Raw genomic sequence first — 19751 nt, 5'->3', positions numbered from 1 at the left:
TCGTCAAGATCAGCGTGTAGATAAGCCGTTTCAACGTCGAACTGGAAAACCTATAGGCCAAGGATAGTTGCAGTGGCTAAAGCAATTTTCACAATTTCAGTCCGCACTGTGGGTGAGTATGTATTTGTATAGTCCTCAGGATAACGTTGAGCGAAACCCTGGGCTACGAGTCTGGCCTTGTACAACGACTCACCATTCGGCTTCTTTTTGATCCTGTAGACCCATCGAGTACCAATAACTTTCTTGTTTGCTGGAGGGCTTACAGGCGTAAACACTTGGAGCTTCTTTAGACTGTCCATTTCAGCCTGCATCGCCTCAAACCATTTATCTTGTTCTGATTCAGGAAGATGTTTGATCTGTGTGAACTTCTCAGGTGGAAGTGTAACATTACAAATCAAAGGTACAGGTGTTTTTGTTACTTGCCACGAATACCGTTTTGGAGGAATTCCCTTTGTGGACCTCTTGGAACGCCTCAGGCCAACCGTCCATTCTTCTTCCGTGTTGTCCTCGTCTTCATCATCGTCGCCAGCAGCAACATCGGCGGCTTGCGAAGACGGAACAGTAGGTTGAGAAGAACTCGTGGAAGGAACAATATCCTGTGAATCTTGATCATCAGGTTGCGTGGCATCAGCAACATCATCTCTAGGAAAATAAACTCCAGGATCGTTAGAATGAATCCTGGACCAGTCAGCATCTTCCTCAAAAGTAGCAGATTGTGAAACCACAATAACATGATGAGAGTCAATGTATTTGCTCCATTTTGAATTATCATCAATGCCCATAAATCTCATCCTTTTTGCTGCAGGACCCCCTTTCTTTCTTTGGGCTAAAGGAATATTCACCATAGCATATGAACCAAAAATATGGAGATGTGAGAGATCAGGCTTGTGTCCATACAACATGAAATAAGGGGTCTGATTTATCACACTACTCCAAGTGCGGTTGATGATATGGTTAGCATATTTGATAGCTTCACCCCAGTATGGAAGACTGAGGTTAGCATCTTCAAGGAGGCAACGCATCATGGTTTGCAGAACTCCATTTCTGCGTTCTGCCACTCCATTTTCAGCTGGAGTATAAGGAACGGATGTCTGATGTACTATCCCATTCTCACGCATCCAGTCCTGGAAACGCTGAGACATGAATTCAGCACCGCGATCACTCTGGATTCTGGCAATGTTGACCTCGAATTGGGTATAGACAAGACTAGCAAAGTCTTTAAAGATCTGAAAGGTCTCAGATTTTTCTTTCATAGGATATACATATCCATATCTAGAGTAATTATCAACGATTGTCAAGAAATATCTTTTACCACCAAGTGTTGGTGCAAAAGGACCAACTATGTCAGTGTGTACCAAATCAAAAATGCGTGTTGACAGGCGTGTAGCGCGTTTTGGAATTGCTGCTGCCTTAGATTTGGCTTTCTTGCAGACAGCATAGTCCAAGAACACCTTACACCCCTTTAGATCCAAACCTCTTGCGAACTCTGGCATCTTCTTCAGAACACGGAAACTGGCATGACCCAATCTTCTGTGCCACTTATGGATACACCTGGAATGCAAAGGTTTACCTGTTAGTGAATTCTCAACATTAGCATTTTTATTAGGAACCCCAGGCTTGCTGTGAGCAACCTGTGTCTTTTTTGTATTTTTATCATTATTAGGAACCTTTGGAGTAGCAACAGGATCTCTCTCTGGGACGTCTCTCTCTGGGCCTGTGCTCTTTGGAACGTGTATACTTGCCTGCTCTTGCTGCTTAGGCTTTGGTTTTAAGTAATAAACACCACCAATCAACATGGTTTCAGCAACAATATCTCCGTCTTTGACTATATAACTTGCTTTTTCAAGATGGTGGACCTGAAAATGAGAAAACCTAGACAAATGACTCTGACTAAGCAAATTACTACTGGCAGACGGAACATAGTAAACGTTTGGAATGAGAGCATCAAGCTCTTCAATGTAGACAGTTCCTTTTCCCATGACCTGAACAGGATGATTGGAAAAAGAGTAAAGTTCACGAAGTTCAGGTTCAGGCTCGTGCATCTCAGTGTAAAGCTCTTTTCTGTAGGTAACATGTAATGCTGCTCCACTGTCCAAAGTCCAAAGAAGTCGTCTGTCGTACTCTGGTTGAGGCTGTGGATCGTTGGTCAAAACCAATGTGGCAAGTGCAGCTTGTGGATCACGCCTGGAACCACGACCACGACCTTGTCGTCCGCCTCTACCTCTGCCTCCTCTGGAATCTGTTCCTCTGGGCTGGTATGTGACGGGCGCTGGAACTCGTTGGGGACAATCCCGGGTGGCATGTCCCACACGATTGCAGATGTAGCATCTTGGCATCCTTGGAACGTAGGTCCTTCCACGGAAGGCACGCCTCGCTGAAGCTCTTGATGCAGGTGGTTCCCTTAAATGTGGCGCAGCTTGCATAACTGCCTCTTCTTCAGCTAAAATTCTGCATACATGATCCACTGTGCGTTGAGCAATAGGCACTTGATTGATCTTGGAAATAGCATCTTTCCACTCATGATTCAAAGAATTGATGATAATGCTGATCATTTGAAAATCATCAATAGGATAGCCTTTTTCACCCAGTTCTTTTCTAATACCTTTCATTTTAGTCAAATGTGCTCCAATATGTTCACCAGGTTTTAATCTGGAACCATGGAACTCAGACAAAAGTAAACATGTAGACTCAATTGATGTAGGCCGATAACATGTCTCTAACTGAGTCCAAATTTGTTGGGCAGTTGCATCTTGTGAAAACGTGAGCTGCAATTCAGTGTCCATTGACATCAATAATGTTGTGCATGCTCTATTATCCAAGTCCCATATGTCAGGAGTCCATGGCTGGGCAGGAGGATTAAACACCATCATGTGAGTACCTTCTCTGCGTAGCAAAAGTCCAACCTCACTGACCCATGCCCTGTAATTCTGTCCTGACTTCTTTAATTTTGAATCACCAGCCAGTGGTACAATGGAAGGTGTTTGATGAGGAAAATACAATTGAGGTACTGGCTGTGCAGGTTGTGCAATCCGACCATAACCTGCAGGGGGCACCAGTGGCGTCTGTGCCTGGACATGCGGCAGTTGCATTGAAGCTGCCAGTAGTCTTGGTGCTGGCTGTGCCTTTGAGCTGCTATTCCACCCTGGCCAGCATGAGGCGCTGGCACTGGGGCTGGTGCAGTAGCATAACCTGCAGATGACACTGGCCTTCGCATATAAGAACCCGGTGGCAATTGCATGTGGGTTAAATATGGCTGTGCTCTGCCAGGTAGAGGGATTTGCATAGAAGCAATATTAACAGGAGAAGCAATAGTAACAGGAATCCTAGCACCATCAGGGACTGGAGCCTCAGATGATGGCAGAAATCTTGTATCTCTGAGCAAAGACTCCTCCATAGACAATTGCGAGAGTGAGAGCTCCAATTCATGTTTTAATGCAGCTTCACCAGTAGATGGTGCTATAACATTTGCTTCAGGCATCACTGTGGCTCTGTATGGCCTTTGAGACAGCCCATAATCATGTGACATAGGAGCCTCCGGTTCCCATTCGTCTTGCATGACACTCAATGATGGGCGTGACTTTGGCTTTGGGGAAGAAGGAGGCAATATGGCTTCTCCTTGTGGGTGTGGCAATATGGCCGGTTCATGCTCATAATTCCTCTCATATTGCTGAACCATTGACACATATTTCTTTGCCTGGTGCAAACGCCTTTCAAAAACCCCAATTTGTTCACAGTAGCCTTGCATAGCCCTATCTCGCATAGTTTGCTTGAGGCTTGAAGGAGCAGAAGAAATTTTCTTTGGCTGAACTTTAGGTTTCACTCCAAGCCTTTGAAATTCATCGTGAGCCCCTGGAGTGTGAACATTTCCAAAAGCAGCTGCCAGGGAGCTTGGAAAAGTAGAAAAAGGAGTGACTGACCTTGCATCGTCAACAGGAGCAGGTGCGTCTTCTCCAAGGCGTGTGGCCGAAGCTATCGGAGTTCTTAAAGTAGAAGGGAGCTGCCCCACAGAAAGACTCCTTTTCAGCCGTGGCTTCCTTCCTGACATGTTTCAGCAGTTAATCACCGCTGCCCCACTAGCACTAACTAACTGATAACAGCCGCAGAAACATGCATCTCCAAAAACATAAATCAAACCATCCTCGATACCAAAATGTCAAGGTAAAAATCACCTTTGTAGAGGGCGACGGACCGTGCTTCAGAGAATGCATGATACACTTGCAGGAAGGCAAGAAAAACACGACGCATAATCTTACTAAATACCTTTTACTAAATATATATTATACAGAGCTAGCTCACTACATCCTAACGTAACAGACAGTAACAGCAAAGAGAATAAAACAATACAGATAATAACTCTGGGAACTTTTTCTAGACATGCGCACTAAACAGACTGAAACCATAACATAACTAGTCATATGGGATTCACTATGGTTACCAGATAAGTTATCACAACAGGTGCAGAGAGCAGGGGAAATGTACAGTTAGAAATGAACTTTTCTGACGAACATAAAAAAACGTGCAGTGACACATTGGGTGGGTGTGGCTGCAGTGGTAATGGCAGACTGGGTGGGACTAAAAAGTTCAATCAATTCCAACTTTGCGAGATCATTTTTTTCCCCGCGAGAAGTTGAAATTGATTGATTGAACCTTTTTTTTGCACATGGCAGCAGAGGCCTAAAGCGAAAAGGTTTTATAAAACCCAGCTGAAGGCCTAGGACTGAGGTGACGGCATGCGTGCCCACAGAGAGGGCTCTGCGTGCCACCTGTGGCACACGAGCCATGGGTTCGCCATAGGTTCGCCACCACGGCCTTAGACTGAGATGGATACTTACTTGCCTTTTGCTGTAATGCAAAATTTGAGCAGCTATTTCCATTCTTTTTCAAGCACAAATGAAAATTGTAAGCATTTTAACTCTGACATAAAATCATTTTTTAAAAAAAAGCTAATTGTAGTTTCTAATGATGATAATAGTCATGATAATGGTAATAATACATTAGAACTTTTATTTTAATCAGATCAACCTATTTCAGTATGCTAGAATACCACCAAAGCTATGTTTTTTGTTTTCTCTTTAGGAATGACAATAGGAATTCACCTTTATTTTGCAATAAACTTACATAAAATTACATTCCAAATGGCTGTACAAATTTATTATAACTGGAAAACTATAAGCATATCTCCCATTAGGCAAAGGTATTAATCACAATTATTTCTTTTTTGCCCCTTACTTTTGATGTTTAACATTGCCATATTATTTTATTTTTTTTTTAAAAAGGCATTGAAGAGATTGTCTCTTAACAGTTTTGCCCTGCCTGGAGAAGGAGAGGTTAGCAGTTGGGAAGTTAATTCCCTTTGCCGCCCTTTATTACTTCTTGTCTGCTGTTTTTCTCTCGAGCGGGATTACACGCTCGATTCCAAATAAAATGTTCGGTCTCATTCAACTCTGAATCAAAGCAAAATTGCACAACTACAATTGTGTTTCACCAGGTAGAAGGGTGGAGAGAATTAATAAATACATTGTAGTCTTCTATTTGTTGCAACTAGGCTCCGCGCGATAAGGTTAAGCATTTTTGATGACGAGTCACACGCGGCTGAATTTGACAATCCTCGCTGTCGTTTCCCCGCCTCCTCCCCCCCCCCCCGGTAAAAGGTTAAGAAAACAGCCTGTTCATTTTTACGCCACGACGCTGCAATCTCCTCTTACGACGTGCCTCCGTCTCACGCCTCAAGCTCTTTCTTGCTGCTTTTTTTTTCCCACGGGCGCTGCTGGGAGTTGTAGTCTAAGGGCAACGTTCGAGATAGGCGCGATTGCCAGTGAAACTGTACTCCACGGGGTCTTCAAACTTGGCTCTTTTATGACTCGTGGACTTCAACTCCCAGAATTCCTCAGCCAGCCATGCTGGCTGAGGAATTCTGGGAGTTGAAGTCCACGAGTCATAAAAGGGCCAAGTTTGAAGACCCCTGCTTAACTCCCCACGAGCTATTGCTCCGCATTCCCCACCTCTTCCGGGACTGCAGCCGAAGGGGCGTGCGCAACGCGCTTTCCTAGCTCGGCGGCGATCTGGACTGCCGCTGAAGGAACTGGCCGCTCGCTGTCATGTCCTTTCTGCTGTGCGGGGTTCGCCACCTGGGCGCCCGGGGTTTCGTGCTCCGATCCGGGCCGCGCTGCTCCAGGCTGTTCGGTTCCGGCTCCTTGGAATCGCCGCCTGGCCCTTCTTCCCATTGGCGTGATGGTCGGTGGCAGCGATCGGCATTCGCCTGGACTGCGGGAGCCACGGTGGTGCTGGCCGGGCTGGGACTGGTCCGACGGGCGGAGATGAAGGAGCAGCCTCGGCGGCAGCAGCAGCAGCAACAACCACAACCGCAACTGGAAAAGCCGTGGGGAAAGGAGAACGAGGAAGATCTGGCAAGGCTGTGCGAGAGCTTCATGGCTCCTCCGGTGAGCGGACTGCGAGAGCTGCGCGACCGGCGCGCAGACCTGCGAAGTCGCATGGAGCTGCTCATCATGGAGACGCAGAGCCAGGTGTGCAACGCGCTGGCCCAGGTCGACCGCGGCGCCGCTTTCACCGTGGACCGCTGGGAAAGGAAGGAAGGTGACCCGAATTCCGGGGTAGAGTGGGGACCCGTTCCTTTCTCCGGGGCCGCGCAGTCGCACCTCTGCAGGTTGGAACTAATCCGGAGTAATTGCCCCGCCTGCCGATGTGGGACTGATCTGAAAATTGGCTTTTTTACTCCCTCCCAAGTTTCCCTGAATAGAATAGCATTCTTATTTTCTCTTTAGTGTGTTTGAGATCGTAATAAACATCTCAAAGGTGTTGGTTATTTAGAAACTTCCTTTTTTCCGGTTTTAAAAACAAGCAAGCAAGCACAAATGGAAGTGTCCAAGATTCTGCATGACCGAGAGATAGGTGTCAAAATGGCTAAGGGCTTGGAGGATAGTAAAAGCTGCTTCAAGAATCTTCAGGAATACAAAATATGTATTACCTACCATAGCTGATCCAGGAAGCCATACAGAGTGGCACTTAGTTAATACTTGGATAAGAGGTAACTAGGTAACCTCAAGTCTAAATATTTTTTAAAGCCTTGCGGAAAAAATAGCAAAACATTTATGTATTTTGTAGGTGGAGAACCATGTTGGTTTATGATGCCAAAAAAAACCCCCAGGAAAATTCTGGTAACACCTTTACAAATTACACATTTAATTTAAAAGGCATAGGTGCAACTCATAAAAGCATATGCCTTTCAATATTTTTTTAGTTGGAAAAGGTGATACCAGAAATTGGTATTGTTACTAAGAAAACTACATGGTCTGTCCCACAGAACCTAACGTCCTTTCTTTAACCTATATCAAGTGATTAAATCTAGATTGATGTAACTAATTTGTCAGATTCATGCTCTGACAAGATCGTATACATCAGGGGTGTCAGACTGCTGGCCTGTGGGCCGGATGTATCATAGCAAAACCACGCCCACCCCATTGCCGGCAATGGCAAAAAAGTCATGATATGTCGTGACATGTGATGTTGCGAGTTTGACACCCCTGGTATACATGGTACTCCTTCATCCAGTTCTTGTTCATAACGGCAGGTAAGCTGGGCTTCCTGGATCAACTGGTTCAAAATCATCCAGTGAACTTTTGTGGCTGAAAGTGAAGGTCCATCACCACACCTACCACACCAAACTGGTTCTACATGGAATTGTGTGCCTTTGTATCTGTAATGCAAAATTAGCTGCAGGGATCTGTTTGTGTCCTGAAATACCACAGTGATACTTTCATTGTGTGGTGTGGATTGCAACATTGCCTCTACACTCTTTTACCTGCCAAGTAAAGGTAAAAGGTACAGTGTCATTCCCCTACTTTTTTACAGATGAGTAAAGGAATCAGTGATATGTCATAGTTCAGGAAACCCAATTGATTTACTTAGACCAGGGGTGTCAAACTGCAGGCCCGCAGGCCAGTATCATCATACCGAAGCCGCGCCCACCCCATTGCTGGCAATGCAAAAAGAGTCACGTCATGTCACGTGGCGAGTTTGACACCCATGACTTAGACATTTAAATAGTATGTGTTTGATCAACAAAATTTATTATGTCCAGTATTTTTTACTAAGCATAATTTTATCTCTCTTAATATACAGCTTTAATGAGCCAGTTTGGTGTAGTGGTTAAGGCACCAGGTTAAAGATCAGAAGACCATTAGGAACCAAGCCACTTGGTGATCTTGAGCCTCTCTCTCTCTCTCCCCCCCCCCCAGGAAGGAGGCAGTGGCAAACAACTTCTGAAATCTTGCCAAAAGACAATAAACCGAAAAGAGTGACAGTGGTAGACTTTGAGAAGTAGATTATTCCGTATATATGTAAGAACTGCTGTATTACAAAAAAGAAAGGATGTCTGTTTCAGGGTATCAGCTCATACAATGTTATTGCTAAATAAAATATATAAACAACTGGTCCTTTGAGTAATTAACAGAAAGATTATGATTTATAACTTGTCTTATGCCTCAGTGGTTATGCTGTTAGGAAAAGAGCTGAATAGAATATGTCTGACCTCTACTTTTATTATTTTGACATTTTGGCACAGAAATTTTCAACTATGCTTGCTTTTCGCCCAAAAGAAGCAAAGAAAAGGTTTTGTTGGTTCTGAACAAATGAACCAGGCCTTGCCACAGACACTGCAAATGTAATCCATACTTTTACCTTCATCAGTTCCTAACAGCCTTCTAAAATTAGTTGCTGGGAGGCCATAGCAAAGAGTAACAGAATTTGATAAGGGATTTTCTAATTAGAGTTTTCTCTAATTCAATTACTAATCCTGGCAAAACTATGCTGGCTGCTGAATGCAACTGCCTGCATTCAAAAACAAAGGATCCTAGATAACTATCTGAACAGTTTCATAATTGAAAAATGTTCTAAACTTTGTAAATCGCTGTTGAAATAATTGCTGGTTTGTTTATTTAACAGGTGGCGGAGGCATCAGCTGTGTACTTCAAGATGGTGAAATCTTTGAGAAGGCTGGTGTCAATGTATCAGTTGTTTTTGGACATCTTTCTGAAGAAGCAGCTCAGCAGATGAGAAGTAGAGGGAAAACTCTGAAAACCAAAAATGGTAAGGGTTCATACATGAAATCTGCTAAAGAATCTAACAACTTCTGTTGGATTAAACAAAAGGTGAATCTAATCCATCATCCAGCTTCCCATAGGAGCCAGGAACAAATCCACTAAAGTCAACCCTACTTAGCTCGGTGTTATTTGTTCTGGTTAATGAGGACCATAGAAAAAATCTTGACACAAAAATAGGAAGTTTCCACAGGTCTTCTCCAGGCCTTATATATTCTGAATAGTGAGACATATTAACTTCTTTCTTGCACAATCTTAAATAGCAAATATGTCTTTTCTCTTAGAGATTGCAGATCTAGAGGTGCTTCTGGAGTGTAAAATGCAGAGTTGAGAGAACATTTAGAAAGCTTACAATTTTGTTTTTAATTGCTTTGATATTATTTATTATTATTGTTGTTGTTATTATTATTATTGTTGTTGTTGTTATTATTATCAGTGCTTTTTTTGTAAAAGAAAAAGGTGCCGGAACTCATACATGTCATGCAACCCGCCTTGCCTATCCTACAAGGTTCCATCCAAAAAAGGTGCCGGAACTCCGTTCTGAGCGTTCTATGAGAAAAAAATCCCTGATTATTATTATTATTAATCATCACACAGTCAGCCACATGTTCAGACTGGATTTGCATTTTTGTCTACCTATCGAGTCCTTACCAAGGACCTGGGATAGGCAGATGTGGATGTTTGATGGTATTATAGATATTGTCGCAGGATGGAAGCAGTTCCTAGTAAGGCCGCCTTTTGCAATTGACTAATGGTGAATTTGTCAGTGCCGATGATGGTGTTCAAGTGGTGCTCCAGTTGTTTTGGGATTGCACCCAAGGTGCCTATTACTATTGGTACTACCCTTGCTTGCCTTTGCCACAGTCTTTCTATTTCTATTTGTAGGTCTTTGTATTTTGTTATCTTCTCCAGTTCTTTCTTATCTATTCTGTGTCCAGGCACTGCCATGTCCAGTATCCACAATTTCTTATCGACAATTGTTAAGTCCGGAGTGTGATGATGATGATGATGATGATTATTACATTTATATGCTGTTTGATTTGCAGCAGCTCTGGACTTACGTTTTCATTGTTGACTAAGATATCCTTTCTTCATTGCTATTTAGGAAAATTGCCCTTTTGTGCTATGGGAGTGAGTTCTGTCATTCATCCAAAGAATCCTTACATTCCCACTATACACTTTAATTACAGATACTTTGAAATTGAAGATGCAGATGGTAAGTGCTATACCTTGACCTAGAATTATATAAATTATGCAAGGGAGAAGTTGAGTGTTTGAACCATCTTCTTTTCTGTGTACAGTGACATTGCATGCATGCTCAAACAGGGCTGAGGCTGCAGCTTGATGCTGCTGTTATCACTTTGTTGAAAGTACTGAGAGTCTGCAGATATCCCTGACATGTTGGTAATAGTAGAGACAGACAGGAGAATCTTTTTGAGTCAACAATAACCTGACAAATTTGAATGAACCTCTGTAATTCGTGTCATATTCACACACTCACAATTTCCAGAAAGTCTAGTACTATAGGGAAAAAAATTAAGGAAGTAGTTGTTGAGCATAAGATTTTATAATTAAGGTCTTATTTTAATAAGAGCCTTTTTTTTGTAGAGAGATAAATTGTGTGTCCAAGAAACAGAACTAGCAATTTGCTTTTTATATGCATGCTGTACTTGTTTGACTTTGTATAACATTAAACCTGAGGAGATCTAATATATTAAGTAACCATGCATGAAATGAGTCTCTTCAGTTAAATTACTTTAAGTCCTTAAGATCATAATAGCCCCTTTTCTATATTAGAGATGAATTGTAACTAAATGAACATGATGTTTCTTATTTTACAAGAGTATCTACAAAAAATTCAACAAAAAGAAATGATGGCTCTTTTGTATTCTCTTAGGTGCTAAACAGTGGTGGTTTGGTGGTGGAACAGACCTTACACCAACTTACTTGAATGAAGAAGATGCTATTCATTTTCATAAAACTCTAAAGGACGCTTGTGATCAGCATAATCCTGAACTATATCCTAAGTTCAAGAAATGGTACGTAGGAATTTCATATCAGAATATTTTTTTTGAATGGTTGCTGTCATTCTTGAAACTGATGGAAATAAATGTATGTTTATCTCTTGAAATTAATAGGCCTCTCTTCATTCTAGCCAGGAAAGTGATTGCAGGTCTTTCTCTTTTTAAAACGGTTTTAGAATATATTGCAATATTTTCTATTTAGTAATTATAGAATGTTTACTTTAGAAACGAAAGCGGTCACACTAGGTTGTTTTCTCATCTTCTGACTCAGTGTTTCAGACTTCTGTGTCTGCGTTACCCTTTTAACCAGCAATGTTGGGGTTAACAGGTGTGATGAATATTTTTACATCAAGCACCGTGGAGAACGGCGGGGAATAGGAGGCATCTTCTTTGATGACTTGGACTCGCCTTCAAAAGAAGAAGTTTTCCAGTTTGTGCAGAGTTGTGCCAAAGCTATTGTGCCTTGTTACATTCCCATTGTGAAGAAACACTCACAGGACAAGTTCTCACCAAAAGAAAAATTATGGCAGCAGATCCGCAGGGGGAGGTGAGTAAGAGGATCTTTATGAGTATCAGGATGGATGATCAGTATACCCTTTGGGGCCACTAGCCCAAACATTCTGGCTCTTTGTTTAGTCCATATTTTCCTGACTTAGTGTCTTGATTTTCTATTACTGTATTATGGGTTTTGGAAGACTCAGATCTAATAACTGCCATACAAATGCCCCCATCTTTTATTTTCAAGGCTAAATATTATAGAACACTTTTAAATTAATCCGTAACAGTTTAATATGATTTTGGAAAAAGTTTGAAAACTTTTAATGCAGTCAAAATATATATTCCACTTAAACAGCGTATTTTAAGATTTCTCTGTTCCCAAACTGCTTTATTTCACTTTTTTGAGTATTGGAACTAGTCACTAATCCCAAGCTAAGTAAGCATCTTCTTCTGATGATATGACAATTGTTGGTGTTACCAATTCAATTTAGATGGAGTAGATTTTTTTTTTTCTGGATTGGACTTCGTTTTTTTTAAAAATGGGATCTTTTGTGTCTTCTGATAAACCATGTAGGTTCTAACTGTTTTAGCCCCACCTCCACCCACTGTCATTTCTTATGGCTGGTCTGGAAGATAAGAATGAGGTTTTTGAAATGAAGTAACTCTCCAACATTTCATTTTCTGAAACAGATGCTGTATCATGTCATACTTAGTCTTTCTATGGCTAACCATAGAAATAACAATAAAACAGAAAAGAAGTTGGTAGAAAACTCCATAGGTCAAAATTGTACAAATAACATTCTATTTCTACCGCCATCAGTTCTTTATCTTCTTCCCAAATTTTAAGTTGCTGATTCTGATCTTTATGACAGACACCAATTTTTGCCATATATGAAGAAATTAATTGTGACTGCAATATCCTCTCCACTCTCCCTTTGATTTCTAGTTTTTTTAAAATACTAGAGAAATTATAATTGCTTAAATGTTATTAGGTTAGGGCAGGGGTAGGCAACCTCGGCTCTTTTATGACTCATGGACTTCAACTCCCAGAATTCTATGCTGACGCAGGAATTCTGGGAGTTGAAGTCAATGAGTCATAAAAGAGCCGAGGTTGCCTACCCCTGGGTTAGGGTGTAGTTCTTGCATAGAATTTATTTAAGAAATATCCCAGCCTTATACATTATTTCTGATTTATTTGTTTACTTATTAATTTTTTTATCCAGTCTTTCCACCAAACATGTTATTTCCTCCTTATGATTAACTGCTCTTTACCCTATATGATGATTAAACAATATTTTATAATTTTGGTAAGCTATAGAAATATATGCAGTAGAGTGAAAGGACCAGTAGGTATTATAGAAAATTGTGTTAAGTTCAAACACCTTACTAAATAATAGATTTAATATTTGTTCCAGTGAAGAAGATAAATGAAGATTTTTTTTAAAAAAATAGTGAAATATGTGCAATAGTTAAACTAAGGACTTTCTACAGAAGAGACAAGATGTATTCCCCTTATCCTCTTTTCAGAATTGTATAAATGGCAAAAGATAGGTAATTTACTTTGTAAGAATATAATACATTCCCCATACTTTTAGAAAGATGCTGTCTGAGCCATTATTGATATACAAATGCTACTGTAAGTTTCAGTGATGTTTCTGTTTGTTATTCAAGGACCTGAATGAAAAAAAAAGATAATTTCTAAAACTATTCTTTATGGTGGCAGTTCATTAATATGTGTTTCAGGATTCTGTGCGGCCATGGAAGTCTGAGCTATTGAGCACTCAGCTCAATAGTTCAAGATTTTTATGTGTGTTTTAATAGATGTTTCTGAAAAATACCCTGAAATTAGGTAAATAATGTTTTATGAAACATTGAAAGCCAGAGTAAAGGCTAAGCAGGATCAGTAATTAAATTGCAGTGTACCATATTGCCTTTGCCTTTCTCAGTGGTTAGCAAAATCAGAAGAACAATGCCATGTAAGGATACTAGAGGAATACTTTTGTTGTTTGTTTCCAACAGATATGTGGAATTCAATCTCGTTTATGATAGAGGCACAAAGTTTGGCCTTGCAACACCAGGGTCAAGAATTGAAAGTATTCTTATGTCTCTGCCACTTACTGCCAGGTAAGATCATAACTAAAGTAGCAAAAGAGATTTGTGGGATAGTTTAATAAAAAAGATGGGCTATAATTACAGTAAACTTAAAGCCCTTGTCTTGATCTGATTTCAAATACATTCGGACACTTTGATAAGTAGCACTTGATGAAAGTTGACTAGAAAGACCAGAGACAGTCATTAGATTAGGGGAACTAAATGAGTACCCAGTGATGAGGGTCATGCATATGTTAATTCATTTATTTGCTTATTTACAATGCTTATATACAGCTAGTTTATATAATAAAGCTGTATGATAAAACAACTCATATCATAATAAAGGCCTATCATAAGATCCATATATCCATAAAATCCACAACAATCATAACCATTGTTCAGAGATCAAAAGAACTGAAGTGTTAATTCTGAAGTGAACCCCTCTGTTGTTCAATAGGAGTGAATTGAATGTTTATTAGAAAAGAAAGTGGCACAGCTTTCAAAAGGAAGGGAGAAACAGCTATGTAGAGCAAAAGAAGTATTTTCTTAACCTTAAAGATTAGTTGTGTCAATTGTGTAGGTTTATCTTATTCTGAGATAGAGTTTGTTAGAGAAGCCATATTCTTCACCTATAGGCAACATTGATTCATAAATCACAGTTGATAAACCGTAACGCCTGAGCTCACGTATCTTTCGTCTTAGAACAAGCAATCCACATTGTAGCATACTGTGATATGTGAACCAAACCACTGATGCCTTAGTGACCTCCCATTTGGATTACTGCAATGTGCTCTACAAGGGACCTTGAAAATAATCCAGAAACTGCAGCTGGTTCAGAATGCAGTGTGCCATGTGCAGTTCACCCAAGTTAGCATGTGCTGTACTGGTTCCCAGTTGCTTTCCAGTGCAATGCATGGTGCTGGTTATCACTTTAAAGACCTACAAGGCACAGGACCGGGTTTTTTGCAGGACCACTTCCTTAGGGTATCCATCATACTTTGTTAAATAGGGTCCCTAGTTCTCCTCCTTAATTGTTGCCACCTTATGGGACCTCGGAGATGTGCTTTCTCATTGAGCTCTCTAGCCCTTTGGAATTCTCTCTGAGATCCCTACCCCTTTAGCCTTCTGGAGGGCCATGAAAACCTGACTCTTCTCCCAAGCATCAGACTAGGATGGGGGTTGAACTGAGTGTCAGTTTGGCTGGGGGGAGGGAGTTACTCTTTTTTTAGCCATGTCTTCATGAATTGTTTTTAGCCTCCTAAAGTCATCATATGAGATAGGCAGCCATATAAATCTTATAAATAAATAAAGTCACTGTGTGGCGAAACCAGAGAGAAAAGGGGATGATAGAACATAACGGGAAACAACTAAAATGGGCATTAAATTGAAAAAGAAAGGGAGGGAGAGAGACCACCAGGTAGGAGTTTTTGTATTCTGTATACTTTATCCAATTTCTCTTTTTTCCAGTGACTAATGTAGTGGCTGGTTCTGAGAGAAGCTACAACTATTGATGAATAACAGGGGAGTGAAATATGTTGTGGCCAATTCAAGAGACATTCAATAGGACATTCTAGAAATTCCCTATTTCTGTCTTACCCGCATACCCTGCTTTGCCTTGTCTTTCAGCCTCAGGTGCAGTTTGCTTTAGAAATTGTATGTTGATATTCTAGAGAAAGTAATAGAAAGTAAATCCTTTCCTCTGCCATAGAGATTTTTTTAATTGTGTAACATTTACAGTATTAACAGGAGTAAATTTGCAATAAGGTGAGTATGAAATAGATAATATTTTTTGCTTTGGACGTTAAAACCTTACATTGTAAATAGTGTATGGAGAAAAAAAGTACTAATAGCTGTTTTGTACACATCCACTTTTCAGGTGGGAGTATATGCATTCACCACCAGAGAATTCCAAGGAAGCAGAAATCCTAGAAGTTTTGCGCCATCCCAGAGACTGGATACAGTGAATAGAATCCTGACCATGTTCAGCAGTGAGGAGAGAACTTGTTCTGCTGCCCACTCCCAAATTCACCTGTCACTGCATGGCAGTTAATGAATGTTTTGCTATTCTTTCACCTCATGCCTTAGGAATAGTATTAGATTCTATCCTCTGTGAATTTTATTGCTCCTTTCTAGGTGTTGGTCATTTGTATTAGTGGAACTGTAGAGATCTGCGTGAAAATTATATTAAGTCAAGAGGACATGCACTTAACAACAGAATGTAGTGAAGTGCTGCAAGTTACTGAGGTGCAGACTACATGGCTCTCTTTCAGGGACTTAAAACACATTTTCTTACTTTTCACAAAAGGAACAGTTGTTGACAAACCCAGTTTAGTCTTCAGTTGCCTGCAGTGTTTCTGACTCCTTGCCAACCAGCTTCCAGTACCATGATTTTTGTAATTTAATCTAAAATGCTACTGTATTTGACTCATGATCATCTGTTAAATTGCAAAAGAATGTACTACATTGGCTACTATCATTTAGGGTGCAGTAAGTGGATAAATTATCTTGGTAACTCAGTCCCACCTCACAAAACTTTGTAATTATCCACACCTTGACTGAAGATGAATTGCAGCCCAGACTTTTTATCAGGGACCAAAGTTCACAGTTCTGCATTTGTACAACACCTGGCACAAGAGTTTTTTTAATGAATAATTACATTTCTGTAGAAATACTTTTAATAAATGTAGATTCTTATATAGTAAATGCATAATGTTTGAATAGTTGAACACATTGGAACTTAAATTCAGGAGGAGTGTAAGGTGGTATTGTACCTCAGGTTACCAGTTTTTTTTCTCACCTACTTTCTTGAAATATGTTTCTCATATGTTCTGTTCCAAGTGCTCATAATCAATTCTGCATAAAGTATCTGCATGTACATGCACAAACATACAATCTTTGCTGAGACAGTCATAGAGAAGTGTTTCCTTCAGTAAACTATGTACTGGGCAGCAGATTAAACTTTTAAGAATTAAGTAACGGGAAGGAGAGAAACAAGCTTCTGAGGAACACAGATATCTGATGCTTAATTTTGGCCAACTTTTTACATTTTTGTCAATAGAAACGTAAGTTCTCAGCTAATAATAATGCTTTCTTAAATCCATGTCAATAAAATGAGTTTGCAGGAGTACTGAATGGAACTGCAAGCTGCTGTATGTTAACAGTGGTTTAGATCTAGAAAAATGTAAAACTCATTCACAGCTGGAGTAACCAGATTACTTCTCAGCAAGCTGCCTGGGTCCTCCCTGGTCTGCTTCTAAGAAGATAATGGGCTGCAGTAGAATGAGGAAATGAAGGTGCTCCTGCTTCTAAAAGATATCTCTGAATCTAAACCACTGTGCTTAGGTTCAATTTGCGTTTTGAATATTGGCAAAGAATAATAAAAGTGAAAAACAACCAGCATTTAAGAAAGATTTGAGAATCTCCTTTGGTTTTGTCCACTAGATAGTTCTTTGGCATTATACAGAAACTGAAGGGAGAAAACCATGAGTATTTCCTTAAAAAAATTCAGCAACACTAACATTAATAGCAATACATTCAAAATGTATATGGATCTTTTTTTCCCATCTTCATGAGCTTGAGAAAGTCACAAGTTTTCATAGCGAACCCAACTTTTCATATTATTTCTTCATTATCTGTGAGCATCTTTATAAACTCCTCAGTGTTATTTGTGCAGAAAATATAGAAATCTATGAGTAGGAACACAAACAGGCATTTCAAGCTGTTGCAGACAGTGCTTTATTATGCAGACAGTAAATTCTCAGACGTGTGCTGAAGATGTTCCTTAACATGGGCTCCTTGGTAGTTTTCTTGTAGACATTCATTACCAAATTAGGTAACATCACTGCTGGGCACCAGTGCACTGATGACGTTACCTAGTTTGGTAATGAAATGTCTAAAAGAAAACCACCAAGCTCAGAGAGCAACAGGGACCCCACAGTTCAACCCTCAGCTACAAATATTCTCTTTGATCCTATGTTTCTTAGCTTGACATGCCTTTTCCAGCATCATATTCCTAAGAGTACTGCTAATAAATATGCGGGAGGCACTAACATGATTACTTTTAAAAATTTTAGATCTCTGATTTGCAGCAGCATTTTAAAACATTGCTTCAGTTTTGAAAAGAATAAGGATTTTCTCAATTTTTTTAGTTGTTTCAGAGTTTTGCAAAATTGAAAATATTTACTGTCACTATATGTTATTGATGTTATTTTTTGCTAGTGGGATCTTTATTATTTTTTTGTATTGTAATACCAAAACTGAATAAAAAACTTGGATCTGCAAACACATTTATGTAGCATTTTTACTTCAAGCATTATAGTGCAAACATTTCTGATAAGGCATTTCAGTTCATATTGAGAAATTTAACTCTGATCACCCTAGACTCCACACCACAAAATAATCTTAAAAGAATGACTGATGCCGTATAAAAACGAGGAGGGAAAAATCCTAACTATAATATCAATTTGAGAGGGGAATCAGTTCCAAGAGGATAATATGCTGCCCTTTGGAGCATTCAAATACTGGCTGGGCTGAATAATCCCTTCTGCCTGAGAGGCTTTTGTATATATTTCTGCTCCAAACATGGAGCTAGAGACTCAGTGGCCTAAATGGCTCTTCTAACTTAAATGATTCTGTAATTCAGCATTATAATCACACCAAGACGCAAAGTTTAAATATCTTAGCTGTTGTGTAAAAAAACCTTGGCTTTAATCACACCTCATACCATTCATAAATTACTTGTGATCCAAATATCTGCCAGCATCCATGGTTTTTAGACTCACTCTCAGGGAGATTTGACAAAACAAAGAATGGGGAATAAGCAGGGATGTTCAAAAATCAGGCATTGTGATAACCTGATCTGAAGATGGTTTTTAGAAACTGTACTGTACATGGTATTGGCCTTTACCTGGCCTTTAAGAGTAAAGAAAAAATAGTGCTCTCAGCTCTGACAATCCAAAGCCTGTTTACCTTGCCTTCTTCCCATTTTTTTCTCCCATCTGCAAACTTTTGCCTCCCAGCCAGCTAAAACACAGAGGCAGGAGACAAGAATTTTATTTAAAAAAAAAACAACTGGCTATAATTGTTTATGATACCAGTGGAGCCAGAAATTAATTTGGGGCTTTTCCCAGAATTACCACTCATACAAATATGAGTTGGCTTTCCTCGTTAAAGACAGGGTAGGTGGCTCAAAAAAAGCAACTGGACTTTTTTTCCTTGAGGAAGAATAACTGTTTCGTTTCTTACCCAAGAATCAGTTACTGATGAAGTTGTATTCTTCTTCCTCAAGGAAAAAAAACAGTCCAGATGCCTTTTGAAAAAGCACATTTGAGATAACTGACAACCTCCACAGGGAGGGAAGGCTTCTTCCCTTGTTTTATGCTGTGTTAATTCAATAGTCAAGGCTATGGTCTTCCCAGTTGCAATGTATGGCAGTGAAAGTTGGACCATAAGAAAGGCCGAGCGCCAAAGAATTGAAGCCTTTGAGCTATGGTGCTGGGGAAGACTCCTGCGAGGCGATCAAAGCGGTCAGTCCTAGAGGAGATCAACCCTGACTGCTCTTTAGAAGGCCAGATCCTGAAGCTGAAACTCAAATACTTTGGCCACCTAATGAGAAGGAAGGACTCACTGGAGAAGAGCCAAATGCTGGGAAAGATCGAGGGCAAGAGAAGAAGGGGACGACAGAGAATGAGGTGGCTGGATGGAGTCACTGAAGCAGTAGGCGTGAGCTTAAATCAGGGGTCTTCAAACTTGGCCCTTTTATGACTTGTGGACTTCAACTCCCAGAATTCCTCAGCCAGCATGCCTGACTGAGGAATTCTGGGAGTTGAAGTCCACAAGTCATAAAAAGGCCAAGTTTGAAGACCCCTGGCTTAAATGGACTCCAGAGATGGTAGAGGACAGGAAGGCCTGGAGGAACGTTGTCCATGGGGTCGCGATGGGTCGGACACGACTTCGCAACTAACAACAATTCAATGTGGGGGTGGGGGAAGGCGCAGATCAGAAACAGCGAATGGTCCAAGTT

The 19751-nt window shown here is 40.3% G+C and overlaps 1 protein-coding gene across 1 annotated transcript; it reads left to right on the top strand.

The window, feature by feature from the left end:
* The first annotated feature begins 5912 nt into the window (after window positions 1-5912).
* Window positions 5913-18015, top strand: CPOX (coproporphyrinogen oxidase). The gene is made up of 7 exons (XM_083361966.1): window positions 5913-6594; window positions 8962-9105; window positions 10222-10332; window positions 11014-11155; window positions 11469-11687; window positions 13658-13762; window positions 15606-18015. The coding sequence occupies exons 1-7, from the start codon at window positions 6099-6101 to the stop codon at window positions 15691-15693; spliced, it is 1305 nt and encodes a 434-aa protein (XP_083218092.1). The 5' UTR covers window positions 5913-6098; the 3' UTR covers window positions 15694-18015.
* The last annotated feature ends 1736 nt before the right edge of the window (window positions 18016-19751 follow it).

This window comes from Vipera ursinii, assembly GCF_947247035.1.
Source record: "Vipera ursinii genome assembly, chromosome: 4".
In the NCBI taxonomy this organism is placed as follows: Eukaryota; Metazoa; Chordata; class Lepidosauria; order Squamata; family Viperidae; genus Vipera; species Vipera ursinii.
This window is presented reverse-complemented; position numbering and strand designations above follow the sequence as displayed.

Coding starts and splice junctions, on each gene's coding strand:
- CPOX (XM_083361966.1), top strand. CDS start 6,099: ATGTCCTTTCTGCTGTGCGGGGTTCGCCACCTGGGCGCCCGGGGTTTC. Junction 6,595..8,961: donor CCGCTGGGAAAGGAAGGAAG/GTGACCCGAATT, acceptor TTTATTTAACAG/GTGGCGGAGGCATCAGCTGT. Junction 10,333..11,013: donor TGAAATTGAAGATGCAGATG/GTAAGTGCTATA, acceptor GTATTCTCTTAG/GTGCTAAACAGTGGTGGTTT.